Source organism: Terrapene carolina, unplaced genomic scaffold (genome assembly GCF_002925995.2).
Source record: "Terrapene carolina triunguis isolate 2854851 unplaced genomic scaffold, T_m_triunguis-2.0 Scaffold97, whole genome shotgun sequence".
Taxonomy (NCBI): Eukaryota; Metazoa; Chordata; order Testudines; family Emydidae; genus Terrapene; species Terrapene triunguis.
The window spans coordinates 4,704,181-4,726,783 of record NW_020664448.1 but is presented as its reverse complement, the minus strand read 5'-3'; the positions used below and the strand labels follow the sequence as shown (position 1 = coordinate 4,726,783).

General features: G+C 44.3%; 1 protein-coding gene across 2 annotated transcripts in view; it reads left to right on the top strand.

The window, feature by feature from the left end:
• RSF1 (remodeling and spacing factor 1) overlaps positions 1-22,603 on the top strand; it is a 127,774-nt gene that overhangs the window by 98,680 nt on the left and 6,491 nt on the right. Inside the window, exons 15-16 of one of the 2 annotated variants that reach the window (XM_026651578.2) lie at positions 3,834-4,025; positions 15,496-17,626. In XM_026651578.2, coding sequence (XP_026507363.1) covers positions 3,834-4,025; positions 15,496-16,076 — 773 coding nt within the window. In that variant the 3' untranslated portion in view covers positions 16,077-17,626. Of the gene's footprint in view, positions 1-3,833; positions 4,026-15,495; positions 17,627-22,603 lie in introns of those variants that run through there. The other variant, XM_026651580.1, reaches the window with a different exon arrangement.

The window sequence follows — 22,603 nt, the reverse complement described above, 5'->3', positions numbered from 1 at the left end:
ACAGCATCTTTGTACCTTGCCTTATACTGCCTGTTCCCCAATCAAAATCCATCCTCTGACTGAAATACAATTGACTGTATGAAAATGATTCCTACTCAGAGGAATAAGCAATGGAAGCAGATGAACTAAGGGGAGAAGATATTTTTTTCTTACGTGTATTTGTCCTTACTAATCAAGAAGAAATAAATCAGAAAATAAGTAAATTTTGTCTCTTAATAATGTATTCTCATAGCATTCCATGAGGAGTTAGCACTTTTTAGGAAGAGCTTTCTCGGGAGCGTCACTTACTTTGTAGGACTGGGCCCAAAACTACCTAATGCCATTGGGAGTTGAAGGCACCCAGCACCTTGCAGGATTAGTTCATTGAATTTCCACTATTGTATCCATCTTTCTGAAGTCAGCTGAGCTGCAGACTGAAATGGGTTATCCTGGAAGGGCTGGTCTCCAGTGTGAGTTTTTATGTATGGGCAAATTATAAGAAAGGTGTATGAGCTTAAAATAATTGTTCTGTAAGCTGTCTTCCTTTTCTGCATGCCACTAAGAGACCAACAAGGAGTGTAAGAAAGAAATGGCTAGAGTCTGAACACACATAGAGAGTCATAGTGGAAATGGTGGTAGTCTGTGATTAATGAAAATATGCGAGCAACTGATGCAGAAGCTAAAGGATCTGAAGTTATTACTAAGCTGCAGCTAAACACTTGGGAGCAGTTCGTATTCAGTTCCTAGTGGACATGTGTCCATCACAAAAAAATACCCCCTAATATATGCACTATACTCTTGTTGACAGCTGGCAGAGAGGCCAAAGGCTCAGTGTGCCTGGAAGTTGAACTCCCTTCTTATCTCTGTGTAACCCCTTTGGGGTTTAGAGAGTATGGCCCTTTAAATCTTTTTCCTAAGGGGGAGGGGGAGAGTAAGAAAAAAGGAGGGAAACTCCAGGGGGCAGCGCTGGAGCTCCAGGGAGAGGGAGAGGCAGCTGCAGGCCCTGGAAAAGTGAAGCAGCAGAGAACCTGCCTGAAGCCTGGGAAGGACAGGGCCGATCGGGGACACCCCAGGACAGGAGCCAGGAGGAGCACTGTGCCACGGAGGACTCGCCCGAGAAGGACAGGCCGGAGCTGCAGGTGTTGGAGCCCCTCCTAATGCCAAAATTAATTCTTCTCTTGTCCGCTTCTCATCCACCATCAGAGCTTGCAATTTCTGCGCTAAAGAATCCACCTCAAGTGACACAGGCACGCTAGGAGGGGACTGCTCTGCCCCCAGAATTGTCCAGGGAATACCTTCTACTTGCACCTCTTTGGGCACTTTATCAAGATCTGTTTCCTTGGAGTGAGTACGTAGTGCTACCATGCCCTTCACTTTGCGGTTGTAAATACTGGTGCGGACCTTTACTCTCCCCAGTATTTCAGCTGCATCTAAGCTCTCCTCAATTTCATTTGGTTCCATCTCTTAAGGGAACCCCGCCACCAGCACAGCTTTGGTTACTGGGATTCGTGCCGCTCGGCACAGGTCTTCTAATAATCCTCTCTCCATTTTTTTTTTTTTTTTTTAAACTGAGATGAAAGTCACTCAGGAGTTTCTTTGCTCTGTGAAGAAGAGCCCAGGGTGCACAACGTAGGGGTGTGTGTGTGTGTGTGTACTGCAAAGTCCCCGTACGGGCCACCAAGTGTAACTTCAGCGCCCTCGTGGCCAAGATGGAGTCTGCTCTGCAGGCAGCTCTGGCCAAGAGAAGGCGCGCGCAGGAATGCAGCAGGAGAAATCCCTTCCACCCCAGGGGCACCTGTTCCAAACCCCCCAGAGTGAACACACACACCCACAGGAAAAGTACAGTGGATATAACAAAGGGAGATATTTATTTACAGAGGAGAAAAACAACAAGGGGAAATATAGGGGGAGCAGTAAGACAGGGCTGCATCCAAGCCGAGGCCCTACAGGCCCAGTGGTAGCACAGTCTGGAAGGGCAGACACTGAGCAATGTGTCTGCACACTGCTCAGGACTCCTGAACTCTAAGTTCCAGTCCAGTGGTGAGTCTTGGGTGCTCCTGGTCGTCTTCAGCGCCAGTGAACCTTCCCCCAACAAACCCCTCCGGTGCCCTCTTCTGCTGCTGTCTGCAAAGCCACACAGAGCGACCCCAAAGGGGTTACATCTGGAAGTGATCCCTCCATGGCAGCTTGATGTTGGAGAAGCTTGCACTGCTGATGCCCAGTATTCATCTGTTTTGTGGACAAATAAAGAACCTCAGTCTTCGAGGTTTTCAGTCCTGTTCCTTTCCACAAGACAGTGTGTATCTCTCTCTCTCCACCCCCCGCCCCAAACCTCCCTCCCCGCAAAGGGTGGTGGCCCTAACTATATGTTCCTTTCCATTACCCCTACAAGCTCCCTTTCCGGAGAGCCTGCCTCGCCTTACGTTGGGTCTAAAGAAATAACAAACATGGAGGGTTGCTTTATTTTTTTTTCTTCTCCAGATTTCTGAGGTTTCTCATTGAGCTCTCTTGTTGACTTGCTCTCACCTTTTCCTTAATGTTTTAGTCTGAGTCATTTCGGTTAATAACACGATAGGGCAGCTCATGATGCGAATGAAAAGGCAGCATTAACACTGTGGAATAATGTTTTTGACATGGTTTAAAGAAAAAGTAGCCAAACATGATCCAGCTACCACAGTTATTTTCAGCTGTTGGAAAAAGTGGCTGACAAGCTACACCAGTGGTCCCCAACCTTTTCCGTGGGGCGGGCACCAGACGACTACCCGTCGAGGACCGTGGCCGCCGGACAAGCAGCCACCGAAATGCCGCTGTGAAGCAGCAGCGTCAAGAGGCGTCGCCGCCGAAATGCCGCCGTGAAGCAGCATCATCAAGAGGCGTCGCCGCCGAAATTCGGCGGCATTTCGGCAGTAGCACTTCTTGACATTGCCGCTACTCGGCAACATTTCGGCGGCTGCTTTTCTGGCAGGCGCACAGGGATACCCCGGCGGGCTCCATGGCGGGGACCCCTGAGCTAGACCCTAACAAGGTACTAATTCTGCAGAAGACGGGTGAACCGAGAACTAGGAATGACGGTGGGTCGGTTGTTATAAACGCTCTTATCTGGTACTCTGACCAAACGTGTAGCTGCAGCTTTGAAACCTATAGGACTGATCTCCTTGTTGCTGACTTGAGAACAATTAATCTGTACTTTCCTACCATCAGTAGTATAGTCAAGGGTAAACTCAGGTACACAGAGTTTAGCCACTTCTCGTTTGGGGAATTGAGTTTACCCACTTCATTTTTGACCACTGCCTACAGTTCACTGTTGTTCTGTCAATATCTTTCATGCACGTTGTCTAAAAATGCTTGAATATAATAAAATTAGAGTTAAATAAAAACCAGGGGGGACAGGTATTTTCCAGTGGAGATTGAAGTGAGATTGTATCATAAATTCAGATTCAAGCAGGTTGTTCCAGTTGGCAGGAGCTGTAGAGGAGAAGTATGTTTCACACAAGTAGGGGTATAGAAGGATAAAAAGGATTGTATAGAAGGATAAAAGGAAACCAGAGGAGTGGTGGGAGAGGTTTGTGAGAGTAACTGGACAAATCCATAGTGGAATTTGAAAACGGATGGCAATTTCAAGCTGGAAATGAATGGGGAGTCAGTGGAGTAGTATGAGACTGGACCTGGACAAGATAACAACCTTCCCATTAGAGGCGTAATGATTGAGGGTTTCCTGTGACTGAAGAGTGGTTGATTTTGTTTGCTCAAGGTTGCACTTTGTTCAAACAAACATACCTTTTGAAAATGTGACAGTGGGTCTGTGCATTTTCATTTTAACAGAATAAAGCATATGGCTGTTTTCTTCTTTGCAGAAAGTGGTGATTACACAGATTACAGTGATGATGATTACCTGGAAACTAGGCGGAGAAGATCAAGGCGGAATCAGAAGAGACAAGTTAACTATAAGGAGGATTCAGAAAGCGATGGCTCACAGAAAAGTGTTCGATACGGAAAGGAGCTAAGACGACTTCATAAACGCAGGCTTCCCAGTTCAGACAGTGAAGGTAAAACAAGCACTCTACCATTTGCAGGAGCTGATGTGTGAGTGATAGTGCAAAGGGAGAAATACGGGGCATAAAGTAAACACAAGATTTGCATTTAGTGTGAGATACACAGAGAATTCTTTCCTGAGATCCTTGATATTTCCTAAAATCTAAATGTATCCTTGTGATGCAACCTATCAATTTCTATAACAAGGTATTACTACTGCTATTTGTCAAATTCCCTCCTTTCCCTTATCTTGACTTCCTGGTGTGAAATTACTCCACCTGGCAGGGAAATGTTGGGATTGCAAAGGAGGAAATGCAGTTATTGTGGAGGACAGGATTATTTGCTTCAATTGTAGTCATTAAAGATCCCACAGCACTTTTGTAAGAGTAAGGGTGTTAACTCTAGTGTCCTGGTTGTATCCAAATTGGGTAATTTTGTTCTGTCCCCCTAAATATGCACTTGTCTTTATTAAATTTTATCTGGTTGATTTCAGAGTAATTCTCTAATTTGTCAAGGTTGTTTCAAATTTTAATCCTGTCCTCCAAAGTGCTTGCAAACCCTCCTAGCTTGATGTCTTTCGCAAATTTAATAAACATGCTCTCAATTTAATTATTGCAGACATTAATGAAAATATTGAATAATACCAGACCCAGGACTGACCCGTGGGACCCCATTAGATACATCCTCCCAGTTTGACAGTAAACCATTGATAACTACACATAGAGTCTTTCACCCACTTTTATAATGATTTCATCTAGACCACATTTCTCTCATTTGCTTATGAGAATGTCATGTGGGACTGTGGGACAAAAGCCTTTCTAAAATCAAGATTATACCATGTTTTCTGCTTCCCTGTATCCATTAGGCCAGTAACTCTACCAATGAAGGAAATTAGGTTTGTTTGGCAAGATTGGTTCTTCTTTGAGTGCTTGCTCATGTTGATTCCAGTTAGGTGTGTGCGCACCACGTGCACAGTAGCCAGGTTTTTCCCCTAGTGGTACCCATCGGGTCAGCTCAGGCACCCCTGGAGTCGTGCCTCCATGGTGCCATATATAGGGCCCCGCCGACCCGCCGCCAGTTCAGTTCCTTCTTACCGCCTGTGACGGTTAGCCGGAATGCTCATTTGCTCTTGCTTTGGCAAGCCTTCTCCCTAGTAGTCCTCAGACTGTCTTTCTGTGAATAGTTAAACCAGTTAGCTAGTAGCTGTAGTTAGTCAGTCATTATGTAGCTAGATTCCAGTAGGGAGTGACCCCCACACTTCCTGCTTGAAGTGCCTGGGGGAATCGCATCAGAAGGACCATTGCAAGATCTGTAGAGGATTTCACTCAAGGACTCAAAAAGAAAGAGACTAAAGGTTGAAGATCCTTCTGATGGAGGCTGCCCCCCGTCCCCACTCAGAGGAGACTTCGGCCGAACTGACAACTAGCACCTCAACATTGGTGCGCAGTGCTCCGGCGTCGATACGGGAAACTTTGGTACCGAAAAAGGACTTGGATAGAGACACTCAGCACCAACGGAGCTCACTGCACAGGGGATCCACGCATGGCAGTGTGTTGCACCATTCCCAATCCCCGGTGCTCCTCAAGAAAAAGAAGCTGTACAGGGGTTGCTCACCTACACGGAGGCCGGGACAGAAGGACCCGCATTGGGCCACGTAAGCGTGGCACCACCTAGCCCAGCGCCGTTGACTCCTGCCCCAACAAAGGGTCAGTTGAGTCCAGCTCCCCAGGACTCCCCTTCCTGGGAGAGTCGCGGAGAGGCTTTGCAGCGGCCCTCCAAGCCAGAGACCTTCAAGGCGGCAAGAGAGCTCATCACCTTCATGGCACTGCCTTCCCTGCCCAGGCGAGACAGGGCACCAAGCTCAAGGGCAACGGCACCCGCGAGACTCTCAGTGTGGTCCCAAGGCAAGCCAGCGATGGTACCACATCAGTCACCATCACCCGGTCCCTGGTACCTTCTGGCAGCAGACCAGCAGGGGAACTGCAATGGTCACCAATCTGCCAGCACTGCTCCACGGCACCAGTGGGCACTGTTCTCCCATGGTCCTCCCAGAGTGAGTCCTCCCAATCGGATTGAGAGGTGGAATCCTTTGTGTCCAGGTGGAGCCGGCACAGATCGGAGCGCAGACACTCGAGGTTGGACAGGGAGAGACAGCAATTTCCCCCGATGCCGTGGCCTGTGCAATGGCAGTCTCCAACCCAATGGCCGTTTTGGATCCCCTGGGCGTTTCATCAAAGCCAGGGATCCTATTCCAGGAGGTCAGTGTTGGTGGCTTCAGAAACCCATGCACCTCCCCCATCTCCCTTGGTGCAGGACCAGCCGCCCCACACCGTACTGGTCACCGCACAGTCCAGGAGCAAGAGCCGGTCCTGGGTAGAACCTCGTCTTTGTCATCACCAGACGAGGCAGTGGCTGGTACCTCCACGGCTCCTGCACTCGAGGACAGTAGGGTCCACCATCAGCTCCTGAGAAGTGACCCAGAACCTGGGGCTCTAGGTCGAGGAGGTCTCTGAGTCATTGGACCCCATGGTCCATCTTGACCCCCTGAGGACCCTCCCAAGTTGCCCTGCTGCTCATTAAAACCATACAAGATACCACCAAAATGCTGCAGCAAACCCCCGCCTCCCTGCCCCTGGTGGCGAAAAGGACAGAGAGGAAGTATTTTTTTCCCTCTAAAGGGTTTGAACACTTTTATTCACACTTGCCACCGGACTCCTTAGTGGTGGCAGTGGCAAAAGAATGAGAACGGCAAGGGCACCAAGGTCCCATCACCTAAAGCCCGAGATGTGAAGAAGCTGGACCTCTTTGGGAGGAAAGTCTATTCTACCGGGGGGCTCCAGCTTCAGATTTCAAACCACCAGGTGATCCTTAGCAGATATAGCTTCAATTCCTGCAGGGCTATGTCAGAATTCACTGAGCTTCTGCCAGAAGAATTGAGGGCATAGTTTTCCACCTTGGTGGAGGAGGGCAAACTTGTGGCACGGGCTTCGCTACAGGCAGCCCTGGATGTTGCCAATTCAGCCACTTGGACCATGGCTTCAGTGGTGGCCATCAGGAGGAGCTCCTGGCTGCAGGCATCAGAGCTCCTGTATGAGGTCCAACAGACCATCCAGGACCTCCTGTTTGAGGGCTCGACTAGGGTGACCAGATAGCAAGTGTGAAAAATCGGGACAGGCTGGGGGGTAATAGGGGCCCATATAAAAAAAAAAAGCCCCAAATATCAGGACTGTCCTTATAAAATTGGGACATCTGGTCACCCTAGGCTCGACCCTCTTCGCTGAGAAAACGGACTCACGGCTTCATAGCCTTAAGGACTCAGAGCCACTCTCAAGTCCCTGGGCCTCCATACTCCATCTACACAGTGGAGTCATTTTAAGCCCCATCCCCTGCCTTGATTCTACCAACAGGCAGGACTATTCTAGGGGTACGTCCACACTACCCGCCCAATTTGGCGGGTAGAGATCGATCTTCTGGGATCGATTTATCGCATCTCATCTGGATGCGATAAATCGATCCCAGAAGCGCTCCCCCGTCGACTGCGGAACTCCTGCTCGCCGAGAGGAAGCGCTGTCGACGGGGGAGCTTGCCTGCGCCGCGTGGACCCGCAGTAAGTAAACTTAGTTCGATCTAGGAAACGTCGACTTCAGCTACGCTATTCTCGTAGCTGAAGTTGCGTTTCCTAGATCGATCCCCCGCTCTAGTGTGGACCAGCCCTTAGAGGCGTAATAGAAACAACAGGAGGAAGCCGCCTCCTCCTTCATCAGCTCTGGGCAGGTGAAACAGTCCTCCGGTTAAAAACAAGCCTTTTGAAGGTGCGCCCGAGGGCGATGCACCAGTTCAAACACCGGATCCAACTATCCCATCCTTTTTGTGCCAACTGTCTCACTTCTACCATGCTTGGGCCCGGATCACGTCAGATTGCTGGTGCTCCTGGGGGAATTCTGCGCCCTGCAGAATTTCTTTGCTCCCCTGCAGAAAAATGGGGGAGCAAAGAAATCTGTGGGGAGAACACATGCCCCTTCCACAGCAGCCCGGACGCGTTTGCTGGGAGCAACCGGCAGCAGAGAGCAGATCACCCCAACGGGGAGGGGAGGGGAAGGAGGGAGGTTGGGCAAGGAGGTGGGGCTGGGTACCTGCCCTCTCGTTGCTGTTGCTGCATCCCAGGCTTGCAGGCATAGGGCTGTGTAAAGCAGGCTCTGTCCCTGAGGCAGAGCAGAAATGTAACAACTAAACAGACAGGCTGCTAATGTTCCCATTGCTAGTTAATTGTTCCCATTCTTAGTCAATTAAGTCTCCTTTACTTTGCCAGATGGGGTAAAGGAGCCTTGTTGTAAATGACAGTAACAGAATCCTCAGCTAAGAAGGTCTGTGTGCTTTCTCACCTTTTTTTCCTGTGCCAGAGAGGCACAATGGGGTTAGATTACAGCTCAGGATCTATTTTACTTATCCATTTAAAAAAATGCATGACAATGATTAGCAAAACTGGATGGTTTTCTTGTGTGAAAGTCTGAGCGATTTAAAGCATCATTCTACTTTACAGAACACCAAACAACAAAATAAAAGTCATGTAATTTACATGAAAATCCAGGATTATAACTGGAATGCAGAGTCTTGGTTACCAAGTATTTGTAACTTAATTTTCATGTCTTTAGGACATGCTGCATAGTTAGTGTGATTTTTTTTTCTGTATGGTAGTTTAAATAAATTACCAAAATAACTGAAACTGGTGTGATTATATTGCATTATTTTGACAAATAAAATTTGCAGAATTTTGGATTTTTTGGTGCAGAATTTTGGATTTTTTGGCGCAGAATTCTCCCAGGAGTAGCATGGTAGAACTGGGATATTCTCTCCAGTTCAGCTCCCGGTCCTCACTTTCAGCCTGTCAGCAGCACCTTGGGTGTTCACCAAATGCATGGCAGTCATGGCCACTTTCTTGCGGAAGTGCCAGGTGCAGGCGTTTCCATACTTCGACAACTGGCTGATCAAGGGCTGCTCCAAAACACAAGTGGAGGCACACGTAAGCCTGATAAGAGCAACGTTCGGTGACCTTGGCCTTCTACTGAATGTGCAGAAGTCAACCCTGTCCCTTGTTCAGAGGATAGAATTCAGAGGGGCAGTGTTGGACTCAAGACAGGCGAGGGCATTTCTACTAGAGTCATGGTTTCACACCCTTTGCAACATCATACAAGATCTCAGACAATTCCTTACCACTACGGCAAGGAATTGCCTGAAGGTCCTCGGCCACATGGCTGCCTGTACTTATGTAGTGCAGCCTTTCAGGCATGGCTAGCCTAGGTGTATCGACCAAACGGGGACAGTCTAGACAAGGTAGTCACTCCTTCCCGACCAGTTCTCGAATCTCTCCTATGGTGGTTCAACCCGCAAGCTGTGTGCGCAGGAATTCCCTTCTCCAGACCTCAACCATCTCCTTCCTTGGTCACAGACACGTCAGCGATGGGTATGGAGTGCACCTGGGGGAGCTCAAGACTCAAGGCTTCTGGTCCCAAGTGTAGCTCTTACTTCACATCAACGTCAGGGAGCTGATGGCAGTCTGTCTGGCATGCCAGACCTTCCAAGCTCACTTGGAGGGGAGATGTGTATCAGTCATGAAAGTCAATACAACAGCGATGTTTTATATTAACAGACAGGGGGAGCATGCTCATGTCCTTTGTGCCAGGAACAGTCCCTCAAACTGTGGGACTTCTGCATAGCCCACTCAATACACTTGGAGGCACCTTATCTTCCTGGAGTTCAAAACGAGTTGGCAGACCATCTCAGCAGGTCCTTTCACAACCACGAGTCATCCATCCACCCGGACATCGTGAACACCATCTTCCGACAGTGGGGAATTCCCTAGATAGACCTGTTCACGACAAGACACAACAAGAAGTGTCCGCAGTTTTGCTCCTTCCTGAATCACAACCTGGGCTCAATCGCGGACATGTTCCTTCTTCCCTGGAAGGACCACCTCCTTTATGCGTTTCCACCCATTTCACTCGTTCACAAGGTGCTAATCCAGGTTTAGAGGGATGAAGCCTCGGTAATATTGATAGCTCCAGCCTGGCCCCATCAGCACTGGTATTTGTCTCTTCTAAAGCTCTCAGTGGAAACTCCGATCACTCTACTGCTGCTCCCGGACCTGATAACTGAGGACCACGGCCGACTTCAGCACCCCAACCTCGAATCTCTCCACCTCACGGCTTGGAAGCCCTATGGCTAAACCCAATGGAGCTTGCTTGCTCTGATCCAGTTAGGAAAGTCCTCCTTGGCAGTAAAAAACCATCTACTAGGGCCACCTACCTAGCCAAATGGAAGAGAGTCATAATTTGGTCATCGTAGAAACACACGTCTCCTACGCACTGGACAATACCTTTTTATCTTGGACTACCTTCTGCACCTGAAACAGCAAGGGCTTTCTATATCATGAATAAAAGTCCACTTGGCTGCCATTTCCGCCTTTCACCCAGGTGTGGCGGGCTGGTCTGTCTTTGCCAACCCAATAGTTGGATTCAGAGTAGCAGCCGTGTTAGTCTGTATCCGCAAAAAAACCAGGAGTACTTGTGGCACCTTAGAGACTAACAAATTTATTTGAGCATAAGCTTTCGTGGGCTACATCCCACTTCTTCGGATGCATAGAATGGAACATATATTGAGGAGATATATATACACACACATACAGAGAGCATGAACAGGTGGGAGTTGTCTTACCAACTCTGAGAGGCCAATTAAGTAAGAGAAGAAAAACTTTTGAAGTGATAATCAAGATAGCCCAGTACAGACAGGTTGATAAGATGTGTGAGAGTATTTACATGGGGAGATAGATTCAATGTTTGTAATGGCTCAGCCATTCCCAGTCTTTATTCAAACCTAAATTGATTGTGTCTAATTTGCATATCAATTTGAGTTCAGCAGTTTCTCGTTGGAGTCTGTTTTTGAAGTTTTTCTGTTGTAAAATAGCCACCCGCAGGTCTGTCATTGAATGACCAGACAGGTTAAAGTGTTCTCCCACTGGCTTTTGAGTATTATGATTCCTGATGTCAGATTTGTGTCCATTAATTCTTTTGCGTAGAGACTGTCTGGTTTGGCCAATGTACATGGCAGAGGGGCATTGCTGGCACATGATGGCATATATCACATTGGTAGATGTGCAGGTGAACGAGCCCCTGATGGTATGGCTGATGTGATGTGATTAGGTCCTATGATGATGTCACTTAAATAGATATGCGGACAGAGTTGGCATCGGGCTTTGTTGCATGGATAGGTTCCTGGGTCAGTGTTTTTATTCAGTGATGTGTGGTTGCTGGTGAGTATTTGCTTCAGGTTGGGGGGTTGTCTGTAAGCGAGGACAGGTCTGTCTCCAAAGATCTGTGAGAGTGAGGGAATCATCTTTCAGGATAGGTTGTAGATCTTTGATGATGCGCTGGAGAGGTTTTAGTTGGGGGCTGAAGGTGACAGCTAGTGGTATTCTGTTATTTTCTTTGTTGAGCCTGTCTTGTAGGAGGTGACTTCTGGGTACTCGTCTGTCTCTGTCAATCTGTTTTTTCACTTTAGCAGGTGGGTATTGTAGTTTTAAGAATGCTTGATAGAGATCTTGTAGGTGCTTGTCTCCGTCTGAGGGATTGGAGCAAATGCAGTTGTATCTTAGAGCTTGGCTGTAGACAATGGATCTTGTGGTGTGTCCTGGATGGAAGCTAGAGGCATGTAGGTAAGTATAGCGGTCAGTAGGTTTCCGGTATAGGGTGGTATTTATGTGACCATCGCTTATTAGCACAGTAGTGTCCAGGAAATGGACCGCTTGTGTGGATTGATCTAGGCTGAGGTTAATGGTGGGATGGAAATTATTGAAATCATGGTAGAATTCCTCAAGGGCTTCTTTTCCATGGGTCCAGATGATGAAGATGTCATCAATGTAGCGCAAGTAGAGTAGGGGCGTTAGGGGACGAGAGCTAAGGAAGCGTTGTTCTAAGTCAGCCATAAAAGTGTTGGCATACTGTGGGGCCATGCGGGTACCCATAGCAGTGCCGCTGACTTGAAGGTATATATTGTCCCCAAATGTGAAATAGTTGTGGGTGAGGACAAAGTTCAGCCACCAGGTTAGCTGTGACATTATCAGGGATACTGTTCCTGATAGCTTGTAGTCCATCTTTGTGTGGAATATTGGTGTAGAGGGCTTCTACATCCATAGTGGCCAGGATGGTGTTTTCTGGAAGATCACCGATGGACTGTAGTTTCCTCAGGAAATCAGTGGTGTCTCGAAGATAGCTGGGAATGCTGGTAGCGTAGGGCCTGAGGAGAGAGTCCACATAGCCAGACAATCCTGCTGTCAGGGTGCCAATGGCTGAGATGATGGGGCGTCCAGGATTTCCAGGTTTATGGATCTTGGGTAGCAAATAGAATACCCCTGGTCGGGGTTCTAGGCATGTGTCTGTACAGATTTGTTCCTGTGCTTTGTCAAGGAGTTTTTTTAGCAGATGATGTAGTTTCTTTAGGTACTTGACAGGCTATACCTTCAAGTATGACAACCAGTCCCGGCTTGGGACCTTAACCTTGTTCTTTTCAGACTAATGGGGCCCCCCTTTGAACCACTCACAACATGCTCTTTGCTCTTATGTATCCTTGAAGGTAGTGTTTCTGTTGGCAATAACATCTACCAGGAGGGTATCCAAGCTTAAGGCCCTGATCTGACCTCTGACATCTGACCTCCTTACACAGTCTTCTATAAGGACAAGGTTCAACTTTCGCTGCAACCAGCCTTCCTCCCGAAGGTCATCTCCCAGTTTCATGTTAATCAGAACATTTTTCTTCCAGTTTTTTACCCTAAGCCACACTCAAACAGCCAGGAACAGAAACTTCACTCTTTGGATGTTCGCCGGGCGTTTGCTTTCTATATCGAACAAAGCCATTTTGGAAATCTACCTAACTATTCGTCGCAGTAGCAGACAGAATGAAGGGGCTCCCAGTCTCTTCTCAAAGAATTTTGTCATGGATTACATCATGTATCCTGACATGCTACAATCTGGCAAAAATACCTGCCCCCGCACTGACAGTGCACTCCACGAGGGGTAAACAGTGAGGTGGCAAAATTTGCAGATGATACAAAACTACTCAAGATAGTTAAGTCCCAGGAAGACTGCGAAGAGCTACAAAAAGATCTCACAAAACTGGGTGACTGGGCTACAAAATGGCAGATGAAATTCAATGTTGATAAATGCAAAGTAATGCACATGGGAAAACCTAATTCTAACTATACACACAAAAATAATGGGGTCTAAATTAGCTGTTACCACCCAAGAAAGAGATCTTGGAGTAATTATTGATAGTTGATAGTTCTCTGAAAACATCCACTCAGTGTGCAGTGGCCATCAAAAAAGCTAACAATGTTGGCAGTCATTAAGAAAGGGATAGCTAATAAGACAGAAAATATTATATTGCCTCTATATAAATCCATGGTACACCAACATCTTGAATACTGTATGCAGATGTGGACTCCCCATCTCAAAAAAGATATATTGGAATTGGAAAAGGTTCAGAAAGGGGCAATAAAAATGGTTAGGGGTATGGAACGGCTTCCGTACGAGGAGAGATTGACTTGGACTTTTGAGCTTGGAAAAGAGACAACTAAGGGGGGATATGATAGAGGTCTATAAAATCATGACTGGTGTGGAGAAAGTAAAAACGAAGTGTTATTTACGCCTTCTCATAACACAAGAACTAGGGGTCACTAAATGAAATTAATAGGCAGTAGGCTTAAAACAAAAGGAAGTATTTTTTTCACACAATGCACAGTCAACCTGTGGAACAACTTGCCAGAAGATTTTGTGAAGGCCAAGGGTTCAAAAAAGAACTAGATAAATTCATGGAGGATAGGCCCATCAATGGCTATTAGCCAGGATGGGCGGGGATGGTGTGAATGGGAAGTTCGGAATGGACGACACGGAATGGATCACTTGATTACCTGTTCTGTTCATTCCCTCTGGGGCACCTGGCATTGGCCACTGTTGGAAGACAGGATTCTGGGCTAGATGGACCTTTGGTCTGACCCAGTATAGCTGTTCTTATGTTTCAAAGAGCAGGCAGTGTTTGTCAAATTGGGAATCCATAATTAGAAGATATTTTGGCAAATGTTGGCTGAAATTTGTAAAGTGCTGTAGGATCCTTCAGGATGAAAGGCGATTAACTGTATTATTCAAGCTTATTGTCTTTTGCAAACTGAGCCTTAAAATGTAATTTGCATTCTCTTCCCCTAAATTGGATGTAGAGAGAACCTCTCTGCCAAGAATCTCCTATATAATACAATAGCTTCACTGTGAACTTCAGTCCTTTGACTCCTAGACTTTTGGCTTACCAATGGTTAAATAATAGTATTTGTTCTATGAGATAATTTGCATAGTATTAAATTTGTTACTGGCTTTTTGTGCAGTAAAAACAGCACAGCGGTACCATTGGTATTTTCCCCAGGCATATCAAAGTACAGTGTGTAACAGTGTCACTGGAAATATAATTACCTGGAAGATTTATTGTGGAACTGTGTGAAAGATTGCTCAGAAACACCAGAGGCAACTTGCCTGTTGTAACCTTTCTGTGCAACAAACGTACTTTCAGATGACCATGTACACACCTTCTGGGTAGCTCAAAATGGCCCAATGAGTCAAACTGCTTGGTGTTTGATTTCCTGTCCCAGCCTCTTGTTTCCCAGACTATCAGGAGCTACACGTGCTGAGGGGCTATAGAATATTCTCCCTATACATGGAAAAGACATTGCATTACAGGCGCCCTCCAGGTTACGCAAACCCGACTTACGCAAATACACACTTATGGAAAAAGTTCCGTAAGCTAGAAATAGTGTTGTGGGGTTGGGTTTTTTTTGTTTTTTTTGTTTTTTTCCATTATGGTCGGGTATACGTTTCCGACTTACACAAAATTCGAGTCACGCAAGGCGTTACAGAACGGAACGCTTGCGTAAGTCGGGGAGCGTCTGTATACAATAACAAACCCTCCAGCTGAAATTTAAGGCAATGTTGATGAGATTTGAAAGGAGTCCTATACAATTCTCTTTGGGAAGGCTGATGGCCATAATATGGGCTCTCAGTGTCTGGAAGAGTGTAAAGTGGGTGTTAAGGGATTAGGAATAAACTTTCTCCACAACACCCCTGAATGCATATTGTTACATAATTATCCATTATGTGGGATTACACCTTCCCCTCAAGCACTCAGTGTCAGAAACAAGATACCAAGCGAGATGGACCACTAGCCTGATCTAGTATGGCAATTTCTATTTATTTTATTTTATGTGTGAGTACTCTAACAAAGTTTCAGAAGGCCTGGCTGGAATTGGCGTGAGAGGGGAGGGGCGACGGGGTGCGAGACAAAGGATTGACATTTCAGAAGAGAGGGATAAAAGGGAAAATATAAAGAGCAATTGTAAATGTTTTGCCTGCCGTCAGATTTTGCTAACGGCTTTAAGTCTGTTCCTCATTCCAGAGAGCTACATGTCCAAGAACTCTGAAGATGATGAACCAGCAAAGGAATCAAAGCAGTCTATTCGAAAACGTAGCCGAAGTACAGACGAATACTCAGAAGAAGAAGAAGAGGATGGGGACGAACCAGAGGAGGGGAGACCTGTCCGCAAACGGCTGAATCGAATTGAAACAGATGATGAAGATAACTGCGACAATGCGAACAAAGATGCAGAAAAGCCTGCACCTGCAAATAAGCCGTCAGCACCTCATGCTCCTCATGACAGCACCAAGAAGCCCTGCTACCGGATAGAAAGTGATGATGAAGATGACTTTGATAATGTAGGGAAAGTAGAAAGCCCGTTGGACTACAGCCTAGTGGACTTGCCTTCCACCAATGGACAGAGCCCAGGTAAAACTATTGAAACCTTGATTGGCAAACCAAGTGAGAAGACTCAAGCCCCCAAGGACAGCACAGCCAATGCCAACCTGGCACCCAATGGGACGGGGGGTGGGCAGGAGGTGGTAGGGCCAGAGGAAGAGGAGGATGAACTTTTGAGAGTGACTGACCTTGTTGATTACGTCTGTAACAGTGAACAGTTATAAGACTTTCTTCCATTTTTGTGCTAATTTATTCCACGGTAGCGCATACCAGCGGGCCAGTTATTAAAAGCTGTTTTATTTTTCCTAGAAGACTGTCCACTACAGTATCACTTTTTAGAAGCAAGAATTTCACCAGTTCTGCAGTCTTTCTGTGAAGTGACCAGTTTTGAACTTTGAAGATAAATTGCTGTAAATTCCCTCTTAATTTTTTTCTCTCCTTCCAAGTCCATGGTCCTGGGTAATTTCATTCACAAAAACCTTATAACAACAAGAGATTTGTATATTTTTGACTTTATATTTCCTGAAAGCATACAAATTTGTTGAAATGTGTGGCCTATGAAAGCATTCCAAATCAGTCAGGGCCCAAAACGTAACTGGGGCAGGGGGCAGTGGGAGGCGGGAATGGGGGCGTGTGTGCAGAAGCACTTGTGCTTTAGCTTTTTCATATGAGATATATATTATATTTAAATGTTCACAACTTAGATGACAATTTAACAGACAGTTTAAAAATTAATGTCTCTACTGTTGCATTTTGTGAGTTGTAGGTTAACATACATAGCTCATTTTAGTAACCACCTTCATGAAAGCAGCTTGATTTAAGATTGGAGATAACCACAGTAAATAAAGAGGCCAAGAAAGTACAATAAACAAGAACTCTAGTATCCATTTTGACTTGCAGATTTTCCTGATAAACATCCTTTAAAGTGTTTGTACAGTAAAGTGTACTGTAATGAAGTTTTGACGGTCGAAACATGCTAGCAATGAATTTATAAAACAGTTTTTCCATGCATATTTCATCAGATGGCCTTTAATGTACAGTATCTGGTGGGAGGGAATCTGTGTGAAGTTAGTTTGTAAATGGGATGATACCATGTGAGTGCTGTAAACTTTTACAGATGCCAGAACCACTGTATAAAGTAACTGCCTCGCCATTTGAGTTTTAAACCATCTATCAGAGTATTTTGAAAGGAATACGTTTGTACATACTGCATTGACCACCGGATTACAGCACATCTGATGATGGAGGGATTTTCAAATAAACCTTGACTGGTCCATTCATGCCCCTAATATCTACTTCAAATTGAAGTAAACAAATGGAGCAGTTTTCCTTTTGGAGGTTTTCTGTTTTGGATTTGTGTGTTTGTTTTGATTTACTTATCTGCCTGGATGTACTAGCAGGTTTTGAATGTAGTGTTGGCCTTTGGCCATTAGAATTTTCTTAAAATACATTTTAATAGTTGTCATGTGACCAACTGATTTCAAGAAGGCAGTATTTCTGGGAGAAAATGCTTGACTCCAAGACAATATCTCATCACTTTGAGTGGCATGTACTTTAGCTCAAGTATACAGATTTTTTTTTAACAGTTTATTTGGCACATAATAGACAGCGAAGCTGAAGTTTGTTTTGGATAGCACTCAGTTTTCTCTTGGCTCTTAATTAAGATGCAGGCTGTAAAGTTTATACATGTTGTAGCCCACAGCTAAAACATAGCTGCCAAATGTTGAAATCTGATAAGGTCACATCTATTAAACCTTTTGCGCTGAGATTTGGATCCCCCCCCCCCCGGTGTTATGTCCATTGCCGGCAATGGATGCACTAAATTTGCTGCTGGCACCAAGGAGTGAATTCTCCTTTCTACTGCCACCCCCACCTCCTCAATGTCGTATTGACTAGTCAGTCAGTAGTTAAGCACTTCTATTTCATTGTAATAAAGCTGGCATTAGGCCTTTACTAAATACCTCTCTAGAAAACCTAGATCCAAAAATACCTACCTTCTAGCCTTGAAAGTCCTTGTTTTTGTTTTTCCCCTCTGTCCATGTTACTTCTGTAGAACCGACTGCATTAATGTTATTTCATTGGGATTCTAGCAGTTCATATATCCTCATGTATAAAACTAAAACCATCAAAGATGCAAAAGGTTAGGACCCACTCATCGTTTGCTATGGTAAGCAAGGTTTGTGACTTGAGAAAATGAGAATTCACTTTTTCTTTCCAAATAAGCTTATTCCATTTGAATTTTTAAACAAATAATTATTTCCACCGTGTCAATTGATAGTTAACCGGTTTCATTAACAGATGTTTAAACAGGGTAGTGCGAAAAGCCACAGAAGTTTAGAAAGTGTCTTAAAAGCATATGTAGCATTTTAAGCTACTATTCAGTATATGCTGCTGCTTTTTTTTTTTTTGCTTAGGTGATGCAACAATGTAGTGCTGCTACATTTCTAATACACTTGTGTTTAAAATGATCAATGACATGTGGCTCCCATTTTTCAATGTTAGTAACTGTGCATTTTTAGTATTTGCAGTGCAAACTGTCTGATTCACATATGCAATACTCTGCGCAGCCAAGACTTCTGTTGTGTTTAGGCAGTGCCATAACCCTTTTGTTCTCTGACTTAGCCTTTTAGTATCTGATCAGTGCTGTAGCAAACATTCTTGCTGTAGTATTAACTCTAAATTATAGACATATAGTGGGCAACTCATTTCAATGTAAGAAAAATACAAAAGAGTTGGAAGTATTGGATACACCAACCAGAGAAAAAAATCAAATATTGTGTCTTCATTGTGGGAATGATGTAAAAGCAGACAATATCATAAAGTTCAGCCAGAACACTGGAACAGAGGATCCAGTCATTTTTCAGGTACTGTCAGTTCCATAAATATATACATGATTTTGATGCTGTTATGGAGCTTTACTTCCTGTATGTCAGTTTTGTAGATTGACCTTCTATTTGATTAAGAAAAAGTTCTCCCTGATGTTAATGTGATCCCAAAGAGTCCAAGCCTAAAACCCTTACACAGGCAAAGCTCCCTTTTATATCAATGGGAATCCTATCTGAGTAAAGACTGCAACATTTGGCTCAAAGAGAGGGCTTACATTTTCAGCCCCCTCCCAATCCCCGGTTTTGAAGATTTTCTGCTTGATGGAAAATGTATAGTATCTTATTTGGGAAATGGCACTTCCTGATAAGAGCACAAGTGACCCCTAGTCAGATGGTAAGAATATTTTCATTAGTTCACACTATGGAAATGTCTTCCAGTTGATTTGGTGTCATTCGCAGATTGTGTTCTACTGTAATCTTGGTAAGGAATGAAGTGCAATGTTTTTGGATTATGTTAATGTCCACAGTGAATACTAATCTTCAGCTGTTGCTTAAGTTAATAAGCAAAAGATCAAATCATTTTAGAAACACAATGGAGACTTGCCTTGGGTTATTTAATGGAATAGTTCCAACTGGAAAAGAATAAGCAGATATCAATCTTATATGTAAGGATTTGATTGCACAAACAGCTATCCATCAGGTTGTGACTAAAAGTTGCTATGTTGCAGATTTTTAAATTGAACATTGTTTAGTGCAGAACTGACTGGGAAAAAAGTTAATTAAGTGCAGTTTAGGTTTTAAGTAGCATTGGAGAGGGGAGGAACCTACAAATTGAGAGAATTAAAGGAGGGATGGAACTTTCTAATCCATTTCACAAAGAGAAGAGTGATATTTGCTGGCTTGAAAACCACTTGTATGAGCATTGGTGTCAAAAATGTACAGTAAATTCATTTCACGCTAGATGGATGTGATGGATTACATTAACAAAACCCGTAATATAGTAAGAACTTCACCATGGCTATTTTTGTCATCTTTGATTCTTCTAAATGAGTGTATTCCTGGTTTTAAAAAACAAATGTAGACACGGTGTATGTCTCTTTGTTTAATTATGAGTACAGGAAGATCAATACTAAACAATGAACTCTTTGAGTATTTGATAGTTGATTCAGAGTTGTGCACATTAAATTACGTGAACACATTAACACAACTTTTCTTTATCTAATGGCTTTTGCGTTTTAACTGCACTTGAGAAGAACAGTGATGCTTTTTTCTATATTTTATGTTTATAAGGTATGTCACCGTCTTTAAAACTATCCTTTTGGATTAAGGTGCCTCAGTTGCTCTTCTGCTAATGGAGGTTGGACTGTATTCCGTTTGCTTCTGTTTTGTCTTCCCTGTGTCTGAACTCCTCCTGAGAGACTGACTTATTCAGAGAACCTCAAGGCAACATGTATGTTCATAAAAGAAAAAACCTTTGCGTGGCAATCCATTTGTTCTAATTTATCTTAGTAACTTTATCATTTGAACTATGTGACTATTCAAATGCTGTAGTAGTTGAATAATTCTAATAGTACACTGTCAGGGTGTCCATTACCAAACCTCTGTTTTCAGGCATTTCTAATTTGGCATTGAAAGCTCTTCAGCATGAAGGCTTGGCCCAACAGTCATTTTTTTAAAACTTGCTTCCAATCACATACTTTCACAAACTAGCTTTCTTAAAACAAAACAAGATAAAGGCACCTGTGTTTTTAAAATCTCTTCTGTATACAGTAATTAAATAATATTTCGTAGTCGTGCTAGTCCAAAAATGATCTGATCAAGATATTTGTGTCAACTGGCTCAAAATGGCAAAAAGTGATTGTGGCACATGTGCAGTGACTACTGTTCACAGGTTTGTATTATAGATTTTAATACACAGGATGCATCCTATGTGCGTATTTATGTAAGAAGAACACTTCCAGTCCATTGGGTAAATAAAACCTTTAAAAAATTGTATATAAATAAATATTAAATCCTTCAAACAAAAACAAATCTCTACTGGAAAAAAAATATACTGAATGGAGGGGGGAAGAAAGAAAGCAATTCATGTTAAGTAGTCCTGATCTGCAAGTGCTTACACACAAGTGCGTCTATGGAAGTCATTAAGACTGTTTTTAGGAATACAGGTTTGCAGGATTAGGACTAGAATTCTTGACGCAATCTAGGAAATCCTGGCTGCCAATCTTAGCTTTTGTGTTTCACCCCTCACCTGAGTTAGGGGATGGAATGTTGCTTTTAACTGTTTTGGAAGTCAGGAAATATGAAGTGAGCAGAGAGAGCCCTTAATTTTAGTTGAACTAATGTTTGCAATATGTATTGACCTAAATTTTCAAAAATGACTAATGATTTTTGGATGCCTCCATTTTTGGGTGTCCAGTCGGAGACATGTTAAAGATGCCTGACTTTTCAGAAACTGCAGAACACTCGCTCACTGAAAATAAGGCCACTTTGAGGTGTCTCCCATTGGACAACCAAAAATTGAGACACTGAAAATCATTAGTCCCTTTTTGAAAGTCACTTACTAAGCTCTTATTATAGCATCAGTATAACTGCCTGTTTGAATGACAGAACTCCAAACAGCAAAAAACAAGGTTGTATGGGAATTGAAATACCGTATATACTCGTTCATAAACCGAATATTTTTGGTTAAAAAGTGACGCATCAAAGAGCGGGGGTTGGCTTATAAACGGGTCTACACCGAAATTTGATGGATTTTAAACTCTATGGAATCATTGAATTGAATATCTAATACAGGGATTGGCAACCTTTGGCCCCCGGCTCGCCAGGGTGCTTACCCTGGCGAGCCGGGCTGGTTTGTCCACCAGTGGGAGCCGCGATCGGCCGAACCCGTGGATGCGGCAGGTAAACAAATCGGCCGCGGACCAAAGGTTGCCGATCCCTGATCTAATACATTGTAGTTTTGTTTACCTGGAGCGTCTGCAGGCATGGAGCCCCTCAGCTCTCTGTGGCCGCAGTTCGCTGAGGGGCTCCATGCCTGCAGATGCTCCAGGTAAACAAAACGTCCCGACCTGCCAGCGGCTTACCCTGACGGGCCGGGAGCCAAAGTTTTCCAACCCCTGAAATATAGGGTCGGCTTATGAAAGGGTCATACAGTTTTTGCTATTTTTACCTATCCATTTTGGGGGGTCAGCTTATAAACGAATGGGCTAATGAACGAGTATATACGGTAATTGCCCAAAGCTTCAGAGTAATTTAACTTATTTGTACATTCCAAAAAATGTATATTGCTTAGAACAACACTTAAATTATGTACAGTTTCTGAAGGAAAGAGTAGAACATTCTAAAGTAGGTAATAGATCGTTACAATTGAGAATGTAGTATTAAAGGCTCCAGACACAATTACAACTATAAAAAATCTGACAACCTGGGTTTTTAGGTATCACTCTGTAATTGCTTGCACCCAGTACCTGTTCTCATGAGCGGTAGAGACAAGGGAAATGCAGGCAGAGGGGACGCATTGCTTAATAATGGTACTTGTGGCTGTAAATATCTCTGATTGCTACAAATAACCCCAAAGGTTACCAACTAGAGCTGAGAGATCAGAGGGGGAAAATGTTGCTCTATTTTTTCCAGTTTGTTTACTGTGTGCACTGGATAGCACTTTGTGTATAGTCAGCCTCACTGTTTCCCAGGGCTAGTAAGAAATTGTTTCCCCCTGTCGTTTTGAGTGGATCTTTCAAATGGCAGTACGGGACAGGAAGAAAAAATAGCAAAATGTGATTGCAAACTCACAACCATTTGCAGAAGGGGATTCAGACAGGCATAGTGTTGAAACAACTTGTAATTCACTCTTAAAAACTGACAATTTCAAATTGACGGTGCCCTTTAACCCTCTTGACCTCATTCCTATCCCCAGAGCTGCATAA